Raw genomic sequence first — 23741 nt, forward strand, 5'->3', positions numbered from 1 at the left:
AGAAATTTGCAGAAAGGTTTTCAAGAGTTAAAGAAAGATGCTTGGTTTATATTTTTCATTTATAATTGTATATAATACATATTTTAGAATTGTATTGCATGTTGCTTTCACAATAACGGCCCATTTCAAATGTTGCATGATGACATATTGTTCTTGTAAATACTTTCCAGAATTTCAGTAATAAAAGAGTATCTTTAAAATGCATGCTAATCACAGCAAAGCGAAAAAGTAATCGTACGGTGCTCCGCAGTGTCCCAAAAGGATTTAAACAGTGAATTTTGAATTGATCTCCTCTTGAAAACTCAGATTCAGACTTCAATTAAATTACCTCACAACCTTGGTGTTTGTCAAGAAAAAAAAAGTAGGTAATTCGGTCAGGGATTTTTAAGCGGGTGGTGGGAGACAAACATGACATTCTGGATTCGGACGGCAATAAAATCACCGACTAGCCCATGTAAATGTTGAAAATACCTTATGTCCCCAATGAGAAACAATTATCATCCGAATAGGGCTTAAAATGTTCTTTTTTAACAAGGTGAATGAAGAATTGCAACAGGTGCACCTGCAAAAATATGCATCACAAGAAAAGCAGCACTCAGGCAGAAACACGAGCATAAAAACTTATTTTTAAAATTATTACTTCTCTATCAGAAGGCACTTATGCATCTCTGCAAACTTATTTAGGATCTTGGATGGCTGCCGTCCCGTGTCTAGCCAGAGCAATGCAAATTAAAGCACCCTGAATTAGATTAAGAGAATGAAGCTCTTTGAGTGCTGGAGATACACTGGCATAATGACGGATAATGCAGGGCACCTACCTCCACTGAAACACACTTTGGAGTCAGTGATTTCCAGCAGAGTGGGTGCGGATGGGAGAGGAAGTGGGTTAGGGAATGACAGGGGACGCAAATTAGACCAACTTGCTTCAGTAAACACTGACTGCACCAAACCAGTTGGCAGGAACCGGTTTTAAAACCGAGCAGTTTTAATGCTGAGATCACAATAAAACAACTGATGGGAAAGATCAATGGAGCTTAACAGAGGCATGTAAAAACATACCACATGGTCTTTAACAGCTTTGTCAAAGATGGCTTTTTTAAATCAATACAGCCTTGAGAGGATTGCAAACAAATAATGGTACACTTAAAAAAAAAAAACAGTATATACTTTGTCTGGTTTTCAAGTAAAAATATCTAAACATCCATAAAACAATATATATTTACTTGAGAAGAAAAATTGTGTTAGATATTTTGACATGTTTTCAGAGAAAATATATTTTTCTCACAATATTGTATACTTTAATCATTAAATGTATATATAATTTATTTCTACATCATTTTTTTTTTTGTTAATGACAGAAAATTGCCTAAAGTTAATAAACAAAAAAGGTATTTCTGAAACTTTGAGATGTCATATTGCCAAAAGGTGAAGTGAATAGCACTATTTAATGCTTATTTTTTGTTCATATAAAGGAGATGAGAGATGACAAGAAAGTATGGTCGTGAAGGAGGAGGAATACAACAGGGAAATGTTGCAAGTGGGATTTGCCAAAGCATGTGCACTAAACGCTATGCCACAGGTTCAAGGTATTTTTTCCAAGCTCTGTTCCTAAACAAAGTGAGCTGCTTACTTTGGCAGCATTTTAAGGCATTGATTTGACCTAAATATCTGTGTGTGCTAGTATCTCACCGTTAGCTTAGCTACATGTGCTAACATCAGCTAACAACATGCTAGGCACCAGTTAGAAAGGTGGTTTCAGCTAGTTTTAGCTAATCTCAACCCAAAAATATTCAGAAACAATTTTGCTTATACTCATTAACTGATGAATCAGTCAAGCGGCATATTGTGTCAAGTGTGTTACTGACACATTTTTTTGCTAGCTAAAAAACATCATGCAACTGCTAGTGTCAGTTTTCTCTAGTGCAAGCCGACTCGATGCATCCCGATGGCTCTGTAAATCTGAAAAGGTCAGGTCATTTCCGTCATTCAGACAACTGTCACGGACACGGCAGCCTGAGCAGAACACCACACACTTATGAGAAAAAAACAGGATGCTTTTCATCTGAATGACTACGGCAGTCACACAAAAACATGCAGAGTTGTGATGTTTTTCACACATCTCTTCCCATTCTAATGTCATAGTGCCATTTTCACCTTCTCGAGTGCTACGAGTGTGATGCCACACTCCAAATGTGGAAATGAATCTGGAGTGGTAAATATTACACTTCGCTTCTTTCCCTGCCAATAAATCTTGTGCATGAATTAGTGAGTTATTTTGGGATTTAACACACTTACAATGTTCCCAGATAAATGAGAGAATCCCACTCAAACGGTGAAATACAGAAAACAACCCACTAAATGCAAACCTTTTATAGTGATAACGATATTAAAGCAAAAAGCCAATTGAGGCCACTTGAGCTAGTGCATTACAGCAGCGTTTAAACTAAACAAACATTTGAAACATTGCCTTGGCAACTAACTGAAATATGTTTAAAGGTGAAGTATGTAAGATTTTTTTTTATGTTAAAATACATTCTCTCAACTCTGAGAGTTTACTGTTCACTGACTACTATGCCATTCATGGGTTTACCTCCCCCACACGTAAAAACATTGAGCCACTCAGGCACCATCTAAACATTGAGAGTGGTCTGCTCAGATCTGTCAATCTCTTTCCAGCTCAGCCAATAGCGTGAGTTTGGCTACTGTAGCAGGCGGAGCCAGAGGGTGTTTAGCTGGAATGGGGCCATTACTGACGCGTTACATGGGAAAAGACATCCAGCTTGGGCCTTCAAAGATTAAACAGGTCATGGACAAGTCAAAGGGAACGTGGCATAGCAAATTAGTATTGATAATATTAATAACAACAAAAACACAAACAAATAAATTAACATATAAATAAATATTTTTGTCGAGGAAGTAATCTAGTAAGTTCTCTAGAATTTCACTATATGCTATGGTATATTTTTTTTAATCTCAAATACCTTAAGGATGAAAAACAAAAAATGGTTTGAGAAACCCTTACTGAAAGGTATAAACTAGGGGGGGAAACTGAGATCAATACGAGTGAAAGCTGGCTATAACCCAATATAAGATCTTTGAAATGTCTCACCACTGGCCTTATGGTCAGGGGAGGCAGGAAATAAAACATCTCTCTGGTGTCTTCTGAAACTAGATTTATTTAGCTTTGGTATGCACTTAATGTAGTTTACACCCTCATAAAAGTTCTGGAGACTGGCTATTTGTTTTCATTTCACTGAAAGCAATTTTTATGATGCTTTAGGTCAGGACTACTGAAAGCTCAGGGGCCACAAAACAGGTGACTCAATAGGCCACACACCTAACCTATTTGTTATAGTAGTAGACTGTATGTGTGACTACAATAAGTCTTGCATCAGTGCAGCTGCTTCAAAATAAGTTAAAGAGGAGCTATTCTGCTGTAATGTTGCTGTTTATGATGCAAAGTTACAAAGCACAAAGTCCACTCCAAAGAGTTATTCTCTATATCAGTGCGCACTGTTCTGACTTCCCTCAAATACCTTGATTGTAGTCTTGAGTTTTCTTCCGAGAACTTACATTCCTATATTCCTCATTTAAATAGTTCCCGCTCAAGGTATACGAAAAAAAAAAGGGGGTGAGGCCTGATTGAGTTGCGTTGGTAGTTTGCTGTCACCATGTCCACCAAGAAGAGAAACAGTTTTTTCCACCCCAGAAAACGTGGTTATGGTAAGGGTTACACATTCAAAGCGGTTCACCAATCACAACACACTGATCCAGCCGACCAATCACTACTTTTGAATAAGAAACAATATCAAGTCTATAAAACTCGTCAAAACTCCGCAAATCACAACAAGCGTATCGGTGAGAACACTCGTTTAAACGGCACACACACGCCTGGATGTCACATGTGACATTATTGATACTGCTTTCAATCATAATGCAACGGCTGTTTACAGTGTCATATACAATAAAAGAGCCTGCACAGTGACTGGAAATAGAAATTAACACAAAAAACCTGCCTACGTGCCTACCTTACACAACACTGACGGTGGAAGGTTTTTTTTGAGCGGCTGCGGACGAATTCTTTCAACGCACACACAATATGACGTCACACTCATTAATTTAACATATAAATAACACTTTTTAAATAGCCCACTTAAAGTGTTTATTACAAATTAATCACTAAATGCTACAAATGAATAAATGTAAATGAACAAAACTTTGCGTTGCATTTACAATCCTGTGAAAACAGGGGGTGCTATAGCACGAATCCGCGCAAATGGCTAAATGCACTGTATTATGCATGCCATGCCAGTAGTTGGCGATGTCACTTTGTAAAGAAACTATGTGCCTATAGACTGAACACGTAATACACGTGCATGACGTCACCGTTTTCACAAATTCGCTATTTTGTAGTTTACACAGAGACGATAATGGTATCGGTTTTGATTTTGATTTTAAACTTGTCCTTTGAAACCTGTTCTCAAAAGCTTGCATATTCAGGCCCTCAAAACGCATTGTCGTGTAAATGAACGGCCACAAAGCATAAAAAGTTTTCAGTTTTTAGTTGAAAATGGTGTCATGTAAATGGCCCCTTAATAATATATATATTTTAGTCTGTCAACAATCAACAAAGTTTTTGAGGAGTATGCGTGTACATAAATGCGTAAGAGAACCCCAGTGTATGACGTATATGGGAACCTGCGATGAATCAATCATCACATAAAGCAAAACGACAGGGTCCTCGTCCTTCGTCGCAGCAGCATGTCAGAATAAATACGGTGTGGAAAAAGCTGCTGACTTAATGAACCGCTTGTATACGTATTCATAAGAGTATGCAAAATACTGCATGTTAATCTGTTATGTAAATGAACTATAATAATGTTAAATACATTAATTGTGATCTCGAATCGATGAATTGACAGAAGTTATTATTGCTCCAACACCTGCAGCACATGACATCATTAATGGCAGTCCTATATTGTTGAACTAATGCTGGTCAAACAACAAAGGTTTGAACGGTTTCGTGACTTTCTACCACGATGCATCATACTATGGCGGTTAGGCAGCGAGTCACGTCAATGTATGGGAAAAGCACCCCAGGGTGTTACTGACAGACAGGGAAGAGAGGTGTTGCAACAATGTAAAATGTTTTTTTTTTTTTTTTTACATTCAAGCATGAACATCTATTCTAGTAGACCCCAAATACCAAAGCAAGACTTTGTAAAAGGGCATAATAGGTCCTCTTTAAAGACAAAAGACTTGCAAATAGTTATAGATTATAAATATGTCTGGATGAGCCATGTTTGAAGCTGTTTTAATATCTGAAAAAAGAAAAAGGGAAGCCGGAAAGGGCAGCTCTGAAATTCCCAGGTATCTTCACAGTGAGTCATCAGGTCCATATGCTCTCGGCCGGCGTGCTGTCGAGGATTGGCACACACAGGCCTTTTACCTACTGTGGCAGCTGCGGGATTTTCGCCTGTTCTTTCCGGCTGGGTAAAAAGCAGTGCTTGATATCAGCAAAAAGCTACAGGAGGGAGCTGAGGTGGATCTTTTTGCCTGTTGGAGCGAGATATCAGATGGAGGAATCGCACACTCATTTTAGTCTCAGAGGACGGAACGGCGAGTGCTAAGACTGACGCTGTCTTTCTCCTCCGCAGTGCTGTCGAGCCTATTAGCAGCAGAGAAGCGTTTCTCAGCCTGACTTCAAAAGAGCCCTGCTCAATATTGAGATGCTGGTGAGCTGAGAGAGAGAGATGGTGATGCAGTTGGTGTGAGATTATCACAGGGTGCCGCATCACACTGAACCGCTGATGATAATTAAACACAAGTCAATAAATCGGCTCCTGGAGTCTGCACGTCTACCTCGAACATGGTGCTCTGGAGCAGAAAGTTATTAAATGAGATTTCATAACCATTCTATTGGATCTCCACTCATTACACAAATGAAACAAGGACAAGAGGGCTTATTTTAAAGGCAGGACAACTGGGATTCTACAACAATTACAACTGCTCTTGAATCTTTTATATTTGCCTGTGCTGCTGGGAAACTCATCAACAGATGAACTACTGCTGTGTCTGATATCATTATGCACTATGTCCACCATGCAACCATAAACCAACCATTAGTAATAATTCTGTCTATACCCACTGCTAACATGCATGCTTTTTTGACAATTAATATATATAGACTAAAAAATAGATATCAATATAAATAGGCAGATATATTATTTGCTGATAAAAGAGCCACTTGAATTATTATAATGAAAACCAAATATGAAAAACAGCCATTAATTTGATCCGATAATTCATGCATCACTCATTATGTGTCAAGTTAGTGATTTTTAATCAGTTAGCTTGCAGCTCCAATTAAACCAAACAAATTGATAAATGTCAATTGTATTTCATTTTAGCATTACTTTTTACACTTTTCATAGTGATACAATTAATTTAAAGCCCCTCTGTGGTGAAAATCAAGATTTTAATGTTGTTTATATGTCTATGTGGTGGTTTTAATATGCTTTGAGACAAACCATGTGCAAATTCATAAGTCAACACCATTGCTCAGTATTTTCTCCTTAAAACTGCAGTGAACCAAAGACAGTCTCAAAAACACGGTTTGAAATCACTGGTGTTTCTGACGTCACAAACTACCTTGTAACCAATCACGTACAGCATATCAGTAATGCTGCGAAGCATGGGAGTCTCAAGAGAAGCCAGGTTATCCCGGTATATTTTTCTGTTGATATGAAAAATCGCAACCCATGACTAATATAATCAAAACATTAACAGATCATGATAATAATATATGTATCCATAATTAATATTCATGAGCTAAGCCTTTGCCATTTCGTGGCATCACAACAAGCCATCCTGTGCCGTCCAACTGTTTCCACTGTGAAGTGAAGCCTGTCATTCTGACTGACGCTGCATTTGGCGAGTCAATCTCGACTTATCACCGGTTATTCAAGCAGTGTATCCCCGCTGTCCCCCGCTCGCAGCCTTCATCTTCAGGCCTGTGGTGTGGAGCCACTTCAGCCCAGCTCAAGGCAATCACTTCCAGTCAGACTGAGCGTTTCTCTCCCCTGGAGTCATCAGAGGCTAGGTACTGGATAAAGCAGACATTACAGCCTGTGACAGCAAGCGCTCAGCCATTACTAACCCACAGACAGGAGAGCTGAGAGTGAGCAGGTTATTGCAGGATCTGGGAAAGGAAGGACCTGAGAGATGTGCTGTGGGCAGGGCTGGATCTGTGGCAGATCTGCCTTACCACATCAAATCTATTGGGGGACAGAAAGAGGGCAAATGGGGCTAAAGGACCATTTTACCAGTGGACAAATAGGCTGAAAGGATTAGAGTCAGCAATTGCTTGGTTGCCTCTGTATAAGAGCTTCCACAGCAACTGAAGGTTGGAGTCTCGACTGTCCGCATAAAGTCTCATCCACAATCCACAAAGACTGAAATCTGATACTCGCTAAGCACCAGATAGACATAAAAATGACTTTGGCGGGAAAATAAAACAAGTTACTCATCGGTGGCAAGTGATTTCACAAAGAAACTGCAACATGATACATGGTTTAAGTCAAACTGTAACAATATAGTCCAATGCTTGCATCTATAAAAAAAAGAGGTCAACGATTTAGGGCAGTGTTGATATTGCAAAAAAAAAAAAAAAGTTTTCGGTAAATGAAATAAAGCTGAAATAAAATAAAATATAAATATTAGATGATAAACTTTCACTTCAAAAAACATAAATGGAATCTATCTATCCATCTATCCATCTATCTTTAACTAAAATAACTTCCCCTCCCTCCTTGCAGTGACATCTCTTCTCATCTCTGATGAAATGTTTACTCACTGGCACGAGGGCTGGACAACCTGTCATTTACATGAGATCGACCAATAGCAAACCACAACCATCCAACTATCCAATCAATTCCCGATGGACAAAATCAAATAGGGTAGAAAAGACTATTGCAACTTGCCAACTTTAAAGAAGTGTAAAATACAGTTTCTTGGTCAGTGATAAATATTTATATGAAGTAATATTAAAGGAACCGTATGTAAGATTGTGGCCAAAACTGGTACTGCAATCACTTTCAAATTACTGTAGAGCGGTGTCTCCCCTCCCCCTCCCCCTCCCCCCTGACTCCAGGTTGCCAGTTAGGCTGCAGGATCCAGCAGGAATGTAGGAGCTTCCAATGGCAAGTGACGAGTCCTACACAGTACGTTTTTTTTCTGTTAATTATGTTTATGCTCCATGAGAGATGTTTTGCGTATTTCAGATTCATTACGAGGTCTTTTAGGTTTCGTAACGTTAGACATTTTTTTATCTGACACGTTTGTAGCTGCAGCTGTGGTAACTAGAGCAGAGCTGGCAACCCGGATGCCGAAACACTACTGACTTCGTGATTGGTAGATAAGGTGGAGGGTGGCGCTTCAGGCCAAAACACAACATGACAACATCAACATCAGTTGAGGGTTGCAACTTTACTTTTAAATGACAATATCCTGGCCGGACTACTGTTGTCAGTGATATAAGTATTTGAAATGAACATGATTTCTTAATGTCTAGTGACATATCAGGGCCATTTTATGATTAATTGAAGTACATTTCTTACATACGGTTCCTTTAAGTTACATCTGGCCCCCTGTGCACAATGCCATTTCAAAACATAAACTAAAAATATATCACTAAATAAAAAATAAAAAAATAGCATAGATCAGACAGTCCGTGGGGAGAATTGTCTGAAGCTGAGATAAGAGTGTATGTGGAACAAAGCTATCAAAACTTAAATAACAGAGAGCCAAGAGGTGAAAGGAAAAGATAAGAGCGAACACATACAGGTCAGAGGGGGAGACGGGTGGCAGAATATGTTACCTTGAGGTCGTGCTGGCGCGTCTCCTGCATGTCCTGTACGGCACAGCAGTGAGCCTCCCTCATCCGCTGCTCCCTGCGCTGATGCTCCAGCTCCATCTCCTGCAGCTGCTGGCCCAGGTGCTCTCGCTCCTGACTGAACTGGGCCTGCAGCTGCTGCAGGGAATGCTGGGACTGGGAAAGCTGCATCTCCAGGCTCTGTTTCAGCAAGGAAATCTGCACACAGAAAAAAAAAAAGAATCAAGAAACTTTGCAGTTAAATGTTATAGGCTATGACCCTGGACCACAAAACCAGTCAAATGGGTCCATTTTTTTAAATTGAGATTTATACATCACATGAATAAGCTTTCCATTGATGTATGGTTTATCAGGATAGGACAATATTTGGCCGAGATACAACTATTTGAAAATCTGGAATCTGAGGGAGCAAAAAAATCGAAACATTGAGAAAATCGCCTTTAATGTTGTCCAATTATGTTCGCGATTATGATGCATTCACTCACACGAATTTAAATGTTTTATATATTTACGGTAGGAAATTTACAAAATATCTTCATGGAACATGATCTTTACTTAATATCCTAATGATTTTTGGCATAAAAGAAAAATCGATAATTTTGACCCATACAATGTATTGTTGGCTATTGCCTAAATATACCCGTGCGACTTGTGATCCAGGGTCACATATATAAAAAAAAAGAAGAAGAAAATGACAAAAGCACATAAAAAAAAAAAAAAAAGGAAATTAAAGAAAATGGAAAATATAAAACAAAACCTAATTCAAAATATTATAAAAATAAATAAATAATACTATAATGACACTGATGAAAACCAACCCTCATTGGCATGGGGTACTTTCCATAAGATCATCTCTCAATGCAAATCAAACTAGCTATTAGGCTAACTGAAATAAAACCATGCCAATCTCTAGGTATGGTGAAGGCTATGTGATGATGTGGGGCTATTTTAATTCCAAAGGCCAAGGGAACTTTATCAGGATGCATAGTATCCTAAATTAAAAAAAAAAAAAAAACTTAAAAATAAAATTCTGCCTGCCTCTATGGGAATTTAACATAGGGGTGTACTCACTTATGCACCATGTATTTTAAGGAACATTTATTTATTTACGATACATTATTCATTCACAAAGAAAATTGGTGTCCTTAAAGGTTGGATTTTTCCTAATTTTTTAAATTAAGGCATTAAGTTCAATTTCCAAAATATGATTTTTTATTCCTCTTTTTAGTCAACTTTAGCATGGGTGTATTCACTTATGCATAGCACTGTATATATATATATATATATATATATATATATATATATATATATTAGTGCTTGTATTAAATTGTAATCTTCCATTGTAAGTTTCTTCACCATACAGTAACCTTAAAATGAGGGATGAGTCTAAATTATTTTGGTGGTAATCAATTAAATTGGTTAAGCGTAACGTATATTGAACCTGGAATATTCCTTTAAGTATAAGCAATAGTAATCGCACTACTACTTGGCTAAAGCATGCTCCTTGTAAAGACTATAAGAAGAGATAGCAGCAATTAGAAATCTTCATTCATTTTTACAGTCACGCTATTTCCACACATTGTTAGCAGGTTTGTGTGTACAAACACACATTGGCTCTAGTTTCCCACAGCGGATAGAGCTGTGAGTGTGAGTGTGAACTTGTGTCTAGCAGCCATGTCTACAAGGACTAAATTAGGGGGAAGTCAGACATCGGCACCACCAATCGATATGTTAGAGCTGGAGCTTTCAGTCACTCTGGTCCACTCGTTGACCTGCTAGCTAATCGCTGCTTATGACAGAGTTTTACCGCATCTTTACTGCCAACACTTGTGGACACAATAAACCGATACTGAGCTTGTCGTCGCATCAGCTAATTATTTCATTTTCGAGCCGGCTGGAAGCGGTTCCAATATGACCGGGATATCTCTGCTCATATCACAGCTGTTGTGCTGCTGACACTGACAAAAAGATGAATGTTGTTGTTATGTGAAAACTAATTTTTCACATTTGAGGAAATGAAAGGTGCTTGCAAGTGCAAAACTTCTTTGCACAATTCTGCTGACAAAAAGCCTCAAATATATTCTAATGCTGAGACATGTTGATGGCCCCCAGGGGCCCCCAACATGGAAACTTTCTACTGTACATTGATGGAAATTAAAAAAGAGATATGAGAAGATTTTTCAACCTCAGTTTTCAGTCCAACAGGTCCAAAAGTCAGAAAGAAATGAAAATTTCAAACATTTCTATTATCTATTTTCTAAATGCATGTTATTGATTTTTTTTTTGTAAATTATTCATCTGTGTGTACGTGTCATTGTTTAATATTTTTCCAGACCTCATAATTCCGTTGAAACGACAGACTTCTCTATGGTAACAAATGTTCGACTTCACCAATCATAATCGCCTCTTTCTTTCAATACACCACAAAATGTTGCCTTGGCAACTAACTGAAATGACTACAATTACTAATTGGAAATAAACAAAAATGATAAATGAAATAAATTAAAAATGAATAGTAATATTTGTAAAATAAAAATGACAAAATCACATAAAATTACTAAACAAATAAACAATTGAAAAAGAATAGACAAAATAAAAAATCGAATTTAAAATATTAATACAAAATATACATAATACATTCATAGTATAATAACAAACTGCCATAATAAATAAAACTACTGTAAAAATTATGATTTAAACAGCTCAAATAAAACACGTTTTAACAGAAAAATTTATGTAAATGCTTTTATAAAAATGTAACCTTCATAATTTATGCTTTTCAAAAACTCCAAAAACTGGCTTCCATTATAACCTCCATTTCAAGTTGCCTCACCGTATAGTAACCTCTTTATTTTTAAGAAAATGAAGAAGAAAATGAAAATAAGTCTAAACAGTTTTTGAGTTCTTTAAATCGGATCTTCCGGTGAAACGTCAGACTTCTCCAATCATATAGTCTGCATAAACCCCGCCTCTTTCTTACAATCCACCACAAGCTCGCATTCATATCTGCCTCCGTCCAATCAACATCCGATGAACAGAACCTACACTTTCTGTTCTTTTAAGATAATCTGTTTCCCTTGGATGATAGGTAGTATAGAAAAATATTAACACCTCAATAAGCTGCACAATTTGAGGCATCATTCACATCTGTAGCATTCATTTGGGATGAGGCATGCCAAAATGTTGTCCAGATAACTAACACTTAATTGTACACGATTGATTGTCCTCAGCAAGCACCACTAACAATAATGTGAACAGATAAGCGGTGCATGGAGGTCTGGTGCTTCACTCTGATGCATCTAGTGCACTAGAGAGAGCTGATGGGTGAGGCTGAGGACATTTCTGTAGTGGTGGAAATCGCTTCTCCAATAAGCTCTACGGATCTTGCCACTGCAGCAAGACTTGCTCTGACACATTTAGAGCTCTGAGAAAGAAAGAGGTCTCGGTTGCCAGCAAAACACTCCGCACACATGTACAAGTAAATAAAACAATGAAGTTCATGATGAAAGGAGACAAATTATACAATGAAGCTGAAAATAAAAAAGGGGGCTTTGGAAAAGTAGTCGTCTCAAGGGTAACGTGTTGCAAGTAATGCGTTATTTTAAGCTGACCTGAGATGAGTTTTAAAAATGTCAAAATACAGCTGGTAAGTAAAACTAAATCTGAATGAATTATATCCGACTGTAGTAAATATTTGAAGTGGAAAAACTCTAAGTGGCAATGGGTTTTCTCTGTTGTTGAGCTCACAGGTATGGCCGCCATAAAAATTAAATACATTTGGGTGTGTGAAAGTCTTGCAAAAAGAGTGTTAACCCTAAATTGGGACTAACTAAATAAATCAATATTTATAGTTAGTTAGTTAAAATGGTTGGCAAGCCAAGTATCACATTCCTAAAGAAGAGGGCAAGCTGATGTGTTCATTAAATACATAAAGTATTGAGAAACACAATATTGTAACATTACTACGGAAGAGGATTAGGGCCAAGCAATAATAAAAAAATAAAACCATCTTGAGATTAAAGTCACTATAATGCGAACTCGTTAAATTTCGAGAAAAAAGTCGAAATACAATCTTGAGAATAAACTCATTACATTTCGAGAATAAAGTCTTTGTGTTTCGAGAAAAACTCGTTCAATTTCGAGAAAAAAAACTCGAAATACAATCTTGAGAATAAACTCATTAAATTTCGAGAATAAAGTCGTTGTGTTTCGAGAAAAAACTCGTTCAATTTCGAGAAAAAAAACTCGAAATACAATCTTGAGAATAAACTCATTAAATTTCGAGAATAAAGTCGTTGTGTTTCGAGAAAAAAAGTCGAAATGAAATGTAGAGAATAACGCATTCAATCAGTGTTCATAGCCTACTATAATGCGAGATTAAACTCGTTAAATTTCGAGAAAAAAGTCGAAATACAATCTTGAGAATAAACTCATTACATTTCGAGAATAAAGTCGTTGTGTTTCGAGAAAAAACTCGATCAATTTCGAGAAAAAAGTCGAAATACAATCTTGAGAATAAACTCATTACATTTCGAGAATAAAGTCGTTGTGTTTCGAGAAAAAACTCGTTCAATTTCGAGAAAAAAACTCGAAATACAATCTTGAGAATAAAGTCATTAAATTTCGAGAATAAAGTCATTGTGTTTTGAGAAAAAAACTCGTTAAATTTCGAGAGAAAAAAGTCGAAATAATCGTGAGAATAAACTCATTAAATTTCGAGAATAAAGTCGTTGTGTTTCGAGAAAAAAAGTCGAAATGAAATGTAGAGAATAACGCATTCAATCAGTGTTCATAGCCTACTATAATGCGAGATTAAACTCGTTAAATTTCGAGAAAAAAGTCGAAATACAATCTTGAGAATAAACTCATTACATTTCGAGAATAAAGTCGTTGTGTTTTGAGAAAAAACTCGTTCAATTTCGAGAAAAAAACTCGAAATACAATCTTGAGAATAAACTCATTAAATTTCGAGAATAAAGTCGTTTGTGTTTCGAGAAAAAAAAGTCGAAATAATCGTGAGAATAAACTCATTAAATTTCGAGAATAAAGTCGTTGTGTTTCGAGAAAAAAAGTCGAAATGAAATGTAGAGAATAACGCATTCGATCAGTGTTCATAGCCTACTGATAGAGGACATGGCAGAGTTGGATCACTTAACGTTAGTCAAGCTATATTTTAGACTTTCTTTCAGTAACAAAGAATATAACATTCTTAGGTCTAGGTCGGCTAGGTCTTTTTAGAAGAAAAAAATCAGTCCAACTTGCGCGATGTACTCGCTTTTGTCCAACATGAAATTCATCGAGGTTTCGTGGTTTCCCAGGATACCATAAGACGCATTATTAAACTTGTTGATCCTCAAGGTGTGAAATTTCGACGAATGAGACGCTAGAGAAGACGCCAGTACACTTGCGCTGGCCCAAATGCACTCTGGCATATGTACAGCTATGATAAATTAAAACCGTAAGGCATTGCCATTAATGGCTGTATAGATGGTTACAGTCGTTACATTCTGTGGATGGAGGCGAAAACAACCAACAACGATTAATAATGCGTCTTATGGTATCCTGGGAAACCAGAAACCTCGATGAGGTTGATATCAGTAGGCAATGAACACTGATCGAATGCGTTATTCTCTACATTTCATTTCGACTTTATTCTCGAAAATTTAATGAGTTTATTCTCAAGATTGTATTTAGACTTTTTTCTCGAAATTTAACGAGTTTTTTCTCGAAACACAACGACTTTATTCTCGATATTTAATGAGTTTATTCTCAAGATTGTATTTCGACTTTTTTCTCGAAATTTAACGAGTTTAATCTCGCATTATAATGACTTAAATCTCGAGATGGTTTAATTTTTTTATTATTGCTTGGCCCTAATCCTCTTCCGTACATTACATTACCCCAAAAGTGATCAGCAGTGATATATTAAAATGAATGAATTAAAATAAAGATAAAATATAAAGATAAGAAAATACAGATTAAAAAAATGTGAACAGAGGCATGTTATCTCTCATAATAATGGGCAATAATTTGCATGAAACAATAAAATCTACAAATGTGTAAAAGAAACGGTGCTTGTCTATACAAAACTTGCTACATATTGCTAAACTGATGTGGGTGTTTGATACTGGCTCAATTCAAAAGAGCCCATCGCCAAGTCTCTGAAATTCTCCTTTCTAGATGTCCTCGGGGTCTCTCCTTCAAGCGATGCGGAAACCGCAAGACTGAATCCTTAGAAACGTAACAGCACTCCTCTTCTCAATACACCTCACGATTTATGGCATCAATAACTTGCGTGGCTTGAATGGTGGGGAAGACTTGTGCTCTGTGCTTGCCTGAGGTTCCTGCGCTTTTAAGTGGATTCTGAAACTGAGGTCTCAAACAGAGTTTGAAATGTTTTCGCCGCTGTGCCATTTTCCAGCCCGTTTTCTTTTTCCCATAGACGAGGACAAATAGACCATGGAAAAATAATTAGCTATAAAACAAAGTGCAGACGCCAGGAGGATCAGTGAACGGAGCTGATGAATATCTGCCGGATTCCATCATAATCTTGTGATTAAAGCTGAATATTATTCATTATTATAGGCATCTAGAGAATATCTGATTGGCGAGCACTGTATATCACACAACCCTGCAGTTTAATAGCAAATCGAATCATTTGCAAGTTATAATGTGTCCTTGATTATTGTAAAACCACCACAAACCCGAAATAAAGATTATAAGAGATAAATGAAATGGCATAATATCCATAGACGCAGTAGCAGTTGAAGAAGCAATATAATTCTCAGTAGTAGACACTGTACTAGACTAGTCGTATGAATGATCATGACAAGGGCTAAATCCCAGTTTGCATATTGCTTTCCATTAAAAGCCTAATGACAATAGCCATAAACACCTGTCTGACATACTAATTCCATTGGATTTTCAAAGTTCAATAAATGCACTGATCATTTTTGATCAGGGCTCTGTGTACGTAACTACGGAGCCCCTAAAGGGACATGGTGATGGGAAAAAAAAATTAGACAGGATGAAAAAATGATATCTCAATGGTTTTACGTTCTCTCGCAAATGTTTTGCATTCCCCCACAGAGAACACAGAGTTCTTTGCAAGCAAGCACAAATGTTTTGTGAGGGAATGCAATGCGGGGAAATGCTAAACTTTTTAGCATTGAAATATTTTTGTTTCCTCCCATATTTTGTCCATTTAGCAGCTCTGTATGCATATAGCTCCTCTCAAAATAACAGCCAGCTTCAAGAATGAAAAACAGCTCTAAAAGAGTTCGATAAAACGACTTTCTTGGTTTTTGGTTTCAGGGCCATTCTTTTATTTAGAAAAAATCAAATCATACATTGTTGATTGCAAAAATAAAATGAGCTTCCTGTCTGTACAGTATAAATGCAGTAGTGAGTGTTCAGCATATGAAAACTGCACAGAGGGTAACCCAAGGATACATCTGCAATAACTCTTAATATTAAAGTGTGGATGAGGGCTAGATTTTCAACTGCTGTTGTTTTTCACTGATGCTTTTATCCATTTAAAAAGTGTTGTTGGGGTTTGCAGTTTATTAAAACATGTATTCCCCATATTGACTTGTTTGTCTGGCTTACAGTAGGTTTGCATGTAGTCTTTTATCACTATTAAGATGAACTGTGCAATTTCTCTGCCACAGGCTTTAACAACAGAACTGCAAAAAAGGTATTTTCTGTACACTCCCTTCATCTGCCATTGGTCAAATAAACACATAGTGCCACACCAGATTGAAATAACTGGTTAAGCCTGGTTAAGTTGCTGTGTTAGTATGGACAGGATGCTCAAACAAACAGAGGATTGTTTAATAATCTTGCTTAAAAGTACACTACTATTCAAACGTTTATGGTAGGTGAGATTTTTTAATATTTTGACAAAAGTGTCTTACGCTCATTAAAGCTGCATTTATTTGATTAAAAACAGTAAAATATTGTGGAAAAATCTTACAATTTAAAATACCTGATTTCCTTCAGAAATCATTCTAATATAATGATTTGCTTCTCAAGAAGCATTTATTATTATTATCAATGTTGAAAACAGTTGTGCTGTTTAATATTGTTGTGGAAACCATGATACAATCTTTTTTTTTTCTTTTTTTTTTAAGATTCTTTGATGAATAGAAAGTTCAAAAGAACAGAATTGTTTTGAAATATAAATCGTTTGTAACATTATAAATGTCTTTACTGTCACTTTCGATCAATTAACTGAGTCCATGCTGAATAAAAGTATTAATTACATTAAAATAAATCTTACTGACCACAATTGAATTTTCTGTACTTTGTAGAAGTATGCACATTGAGATTCTATGGGGTCCACTCAATATTAATTTGCAATATTGATAAATCAATTGAGAAAATCAACAATGAAATGCCTAAACTTGGTTAAATATATAGAATCAATGAACAATGATATAATTTAATCATGAGGATAAATAAACAAATTACAACGCAATGTAATTAAAATGTAACACTGCTGAAAAAATGTAACAAAACATTGATAATTAAATATATCATAGAAAAAGTCAAAATAAACTGAAAATGCACTAATTAAGCACTTGATTATCACGTATTTAAGATGTAAATTAGATTTGATCATTATTTCGAAAAAAATATTTACATTAATATACATTAGCTGCATCAAATTGAAATGAAATGCATTTCTTGAGTAGCACAAAAGCGGTCAACATCAGACATGTTTGCAGTGTTAGCATTTGCATTGGTGAGTCTCTGACCTGCTCTAGAAGGTCCTCCACCTTCCTCTGCCAGCTCTCTCTGGCGGAGCACATCTCCTGATCTTTATTCTGTGCCAGCTGGGAGAGCGCTGACCTTTTATTCTCCTCATGCTCTTCACGCAGTTCCTCACGGAGTTTCTTACACTCCTGCCTGTGGACACACACACAAAAGATACACACTAATGATGATCATACTGTTTAGCGCTTATACATTACCAAATTTGTTTTTGCTGAGACCTTTTGAAATAAATCGGATAAAAACAGGACAGATTTGGTTTCTGGTGTTGCATACATTTAAATATAAAACCACATAAATAAAGCTCTCTACTGGGTTGGCGGTCCGTTGATCATTAACGGCTGCTAAATGGGCCGGCCCCCGTTCGCATGCTCCGCGGATCTTTTTAAAGCACCTGCATTTCTCTGAGGTCACAGAAGAGGTTAACCGCCACATTATGTGCTGTAATTGCAGGACGTCATGGGAGTGTGGTGTCGGGCTTAAATCCATGATTATTAAGTCCGCTACAGACTGTTCTAAAAATGCCCAAATAACAGTCAGCGCTGAGTACCTCACGCATTCTGAGACACTGCGGAAACCTTTTAAAGGTGTGAAATTAGTCTAAATTGCTGCTTAAGAGGAAATGGAAGCTGTAATGGGGGTCTGGGCACCTTGAAAGCCACCCGAGACCACAGCAATAAGCACTGAGACGTGAATGGAATTAACTCATGCTGAATTATCTGATCATTTCTGGTGGCAAAAATCTCTAATTGATAATATACTGTAGAGAGCATTTATTTACAAGGTGCTATATAAATATAAAAATATGATGTATATTGACTATGTATGTATTTATTCAGGGTGCAGTCAGCATGAGCGATGTAAATATAAATAACACATTTCTATAATTGCAAAAGGGAAAACTAATATCTTTAAAAACATAATTTTTTTCATATATATACACTGTATCTATATGTAATATACATTTATATAATATATTAAATATAATACAATACATTCATGAATAAATGAAAAAGATTACATGAAATTCAGTGTAAACAAGTCAACATGAACAATGAAAATATAAATGATAATTTTACATAAATGTAAAAGGGATTGTGTATGTATTTTTCTTTTTTTGAATATGTATAATTTCTTTTAAATGTTTCACAGTTTTAAATAATATTTTTGCCTTCACTATATTTAAATTAGTAAAAGGTCATTTTTAATGGTCCTGCAGTCTGACAAAAAAACATTTTTAAAAATACAAAAATTCTCTCAAATAATATAATATAATTTTTTTTAGACGGAATACAGAATGTAACACTGCAAAAAGTATCCATTAATAGACAAATTAATAGACAAAAAGCTCAATTACAAGGGAAAGAGGTTGGAGTTGCACGTTCAAATCCAGCCAAGTCACGTTCCAAACCCATCACTCCTCTTTCTTCTAAACAATTCAGAGTATGATATCAAGAGGTTTTTCAGACATCTGAGGAAATTTTAATGCAGTTTTGCCTCCAAAATTATAGCGAAGTCAGAAGCAAACACACACAAACAGCAACTGACTCATCCAGTCATGTGGTGCATTACAAGAGGTGGTGAATTAAGCAGAACTTCTGCTCAGTTGACGTTGCTGTACGTGGCTTTATAACCTTTATGTACCTTTACGAAGAGTCCATTTGTCTTCATAAATGATCTCATTGCAAAGCTGTCAGTCCAGCAAACAAAAACCGCATAAACAGTTTTGATTTGTTGCACTTCGGCACACGCATGCTTGCGATATCCAGACGGCGCTGTCTCGAAGGGGAGGATCCATCTGGAGTTTTTATGAACTTCATTGTGCGGTGCAGCTGTGAGCGTAATTGCAAAACGCAAATTCAAGTGTTGATAAAGAAGTCAGCGGTTGTTTAAGACTGTACAAACGCAAGTGCCGGTGTCTGACAGATTGGCCCGATGATGAACGAACCCTCTTGCAACTCTGGCAACACAAAGTCTGCCAAACATTTGTCCTCTGACAGTGCTTGAATATCTAATCTAACTTCATATTCTCCTACATGCTAAAACATTTCTTTCTTACATATTTTCCTTCCCTTCATATCTCAGCTAGTTCTTACCTTTTTAACCCTTAACAGACAGTTTTCTCCCTAATTACAAGGTTTAATTCAGTATTATTAACTAAAAGTAAAACTATTAAAACGAGTTTTCACTCATTGAAATAATGCTGAAATAGATTAAAATACACAATACACATTGATCTAAAATATAGAAATGTTGGCCCATATTGATAGGATAGCATCTTGCAGTTGATGGAGATTTGTGGGATGCACATCCAGGACACGAAGCTCCCGTTCCACCACATCCCAAAGATGCTCTATGGGTTGAGATCTGGTGACTGTGGGGGCCATTTTAGTACAGTGAACTCATTGTCATGTTCAAGAAACCAATTTGAAATGATTCGAGCTTTGTGACATGGTGCATTATCCTGCTGGAAGTAGCCATCAGAGGATGGGTACATGGTGGTCATAAAGGGATGGACATGGTCAGAAACAATGCTCAGGTAGGCCGTGGCATTTAAACGATGCCCAATTGGCACTAAGGGGCCTAAAGTGTGCCAAGAAAACATCCCCCACACCATTACACCACCACCACCAGCCTGCACAGTGGTAACAAGGCATGATGGATCCATGTTCTCATTCTGTTTACGCCAAATTCTGACTCTACCATCTGAATGTCTCAACAGAAATCGAGACTCATCAGACCAGGCAACATTTTTCCAGTCTTCAACTGTCCAATTTTGGTGAGCTCGTGCAAATTGTAGCCTCTTTTTCCTATTTGTAGTGGAGATGAGTGGTACCCGGTGGGGTCTTCTGCTGTTGTAGCCCATCCGCCTCAAGGTTGTGCGTGTTGTGGCTTCACAAATGCTTTGCTGCATACCTCGGTTGTAACGAGTGGTTATTTCAGTCAAAGTTGCTCTTCTATCAGCTTGAATCAGTCGGCCCATTCTCCTCTGACCTCTAGCATCAACAAGGCATTTTCGCCCACAGGACTGCCGCATACTGGATGTTTTTCCCTTTTCACACCATTCTTTGTAAACCCTAGAAATGGTTGTGCGTGAAAATCCCAGTAACTGAGCAGATTGTGAAATACTCAGACCGGCCCGTCTGGCACCAACAACCATGCCACGCTCAAAATTGCTTAAATCACCTTTCTTTCCCATTCTGACATTCAGTTTGGAGTTCAGGAGATTGTCTTGACCAGGACCACACCCCTAAATGCATTGAAGCAACTGCCATGTGATTGGTTGATTAGATAATTGCATTAATGAGAAATTGAACAGGTGTTCCTAATAATCCTTTAGGTGAGTGTATAACTATTAGAAAAGCTTAATGTCCCCCTGTAGTCAATAATTGTATCCCTTAAAAATCATCTTTGATCACCAAAATGACATATTTAAAAAAATAAAAATAAAAATGTAAGTACTAAAACTGAAATAAAAGTGAAGTGTAAATATTAAAAACAAAAACGAAAATGACACATACAAACGGCACATACAATTAAATGAAAAATTAAAGATAATTCAAAATATTATAAACATACTATAATAATATATAAATACTATTAACTAATTGTACTAAAATAATACTAAAATAACACTGGTTTAATTTGATTCAAAACCAAGGAAGTCTATAATTCCAGCAGAAAGCAGTCTGTTAGCATCATTAGCAACCCGTTAGCATTTCATTCCTTGTCACAAGGAATTTCTACTGTAAAATTCCTATTGTAAAGCCAATTAATTCTGTTTTCAATGGACCAGACCTCTTAAAAAGCCCATTAAATAAGTCCTCAGCGCCATAAATGATATTAATTGAGATCATTTCCAAAGTCATGGAAGCTCCTAGAAATTCATAACAGGGGTCTCATGGAAAATGAGGCTCTCGACCTAGATCCAACATATTTACCAGCACTTATTTTGAGCAATAATGAGCTCTATATTGTTCTGCATTCCCAAAATAACAAGTTTACAACAACCATCCTGAACAAATGTTGTGGAAAATGAGCTACCGAGGATGAACTCCAATAAAAGCCTTGTTGATTTGTCATTAAAGCATGTTGAATGCCTGCTTAGGGCCTATTCAACTTCAACCTTCCCTGTTAGCTCATTTTTATCGCTTTCGGGGGATGTTATAGTGGTGAATTGATAACTTTGCAAAACTATGAGCACACAAAGTAGCCCAAATGTTCTTAATGGCCTTTGTTTTAGAACAACTCAGACTTCTATACTAATGACCAATTTGTCTTTTTTGAAGGCACATGATATTAAACACTGGTTGTAAGCATGGCTGATAATGAATTAGGCAGGCAGTGCTTTCTGAGACAATGCCAAAACGCTTACAGCTGTTGGGAACTTTACAGGGTATATCAGTCATTTATTAGCTTGGCAAGGAAGGAGAGAATGTGAAAGAACGAGAAGTGCCTTGCTTGTTGACAAACCATTTATACGGATAGTCAACCACAAATGAAAAAAATCTGTCATCGTTTACCCTCCCTCATGTCATGTTATGGAAAAAAATGGTCAGGATTGATTTAACTATTCTTACTCTGAACATTGACCTTGGAAATACCCTTTCACAACTTTTTTATTTCCAAAATACTAGTTTTAACACTGATAACACCAATGACAAAACATTATTATTTAATAATGTTACTTAATATTACATGTGAATATTATTATTGTTATTAATTATTTATATTAATAATATTATTTGCTTTTTTGGGGGCATAATTGTTGGACCATGAACTATTACTTAACCCATAAAACAAACTTGCATAACAATCAAACAAAAAAGCAAACAAATAAATAAATAATGGATTTTTAATTATTATTATTATTTATTTTACGCTATAAATCATTATATAAATTAGTAATTAAAATTTTTATTTAATTTTTTGCACAATTGTTGGACCTTGCACTAATGCTTAAAACATAATAACAATAAATAAGTCAAGCAAACAAACAAGTGTTGGACCTTGCACTAATGTCAAATAAATAAATAAATAAATAAATAAATGTTTAATTATTATTATCTATTTTACATTATAAATTATAATGAATTATCTAGAATACAAAAACTAAATTATTTATATTATGCATTATTATTATTATTAATTTACTTAATCTTTTATTATTTTAAATTTTTTTTTGCACAATTGTTGGACCTTGCACTAAGGTTAAGGTGTACTTTATTATCCCAAAGGGAAATTTGTCAGATGGATGGATAGATGGATGATGGATTTAATGAACTATTATGTTAGAGAAAGATGCCTTTTATATGGAGTTTTATAGAGATTTTTTGACTTAAATTTAAGGGACAGGTTTGTCCCCATATTTTGATGATGACATGGTAAGTAAATATTTCTGAAGGGCTCCCACTCATGTAACATCGAAACATGTGCTCTTACCTGAGTGTCTCGGTCCACTTCAGCTCGAGCTCCAGGGCCATCTTATCCATTTTGAGCTTCTCTTCCTCTTTGGTGGAGATGAGTTTGGCATCATGCTGTTGTTTCTGAGTCTCCATCTCTCCCTGAGGAAAAGAACAAGAGCGAACATTAGCTCTGATGAGCCATTAAGCACATGACCTGTAATTTTGAGGTCTGACACGCGGCACTCAGGACGAGAGGGAGGACGCTTCTTCACAGCTATCGATCATACTGGGGCCAGGAGATGGAAATCCATTTTCATTTCTCAACTCACTCAGTTCTTTTCTCACGTTCACACAGGTATGATTCATTATGCATGGCCACTCAGATAACCTGTGTTTCAGGTCAAGGACAGAGGAAGAGGAACCATGAAGAGGCTTCTCTAATGAAGTGTCACACAGGGGCCAAAAACGCAGGTGGGTGTAATTCAACAGGAGCACCTATTACACATCTCAAAATGATGAACTCACTGCAGGTGTTTTTAGAAGCTATTCATGGAAACTGAGAGCAAAAGCAGTAGGAAATTACTCACATCATCTTTTATAAAAAAAAAAAAAGCCTGCAAAACTGGCCGCACTGGCAGAGTTACGTGACTTTGAAGTATGTAGTCTCA

The 23741-nt window shown here is 36.5% G+C and overlaps 1 protein-coding gene across 4 annotated transcripts in view; it reads right to left on the reverse strand.

Moving 5' to 3' along the window:
• fam184ab (family with sequence similarity 184 member Ab) overlaps positions 1–23741 on the reverse strand; it is a 133583-nt gene that overhangs the window by 39801 nt on the left and 70041 nt on the right. For all 4 annotated transcript variants that reach the window (XM_084431786.1, XM_084431787.1, XM_084431788.1 and 1 more), the window contains exons 9-11: positions 23111–23232; positions 17653–17803; positions 8879–9091 (exon numbers count right to left, since the gene is read on the reverse strand). In XM_084431786.1, coding sequence (XP_084287912.1) covers positions 8879–9091; positions 17653–17803; positions 23111–23232 — 486 coding nt within the window. The remainder of the gene's footprint in view (positions 1–8878; positions 9092–17652; positions 17804–23110; positions 23233–23741) is intronic.

This window comes from Rutilus rutilus (assembly GCF_951802725.1).
Source record: "Rutilus rutilus genome assembly, chromosome: 15".
Lineage (NCBI taxonomy): Eukaryota > Metazoa > Chordata > Actinopteri > Cypriniformes > Leuciscidae > Rutilus > Rutilus rutilus.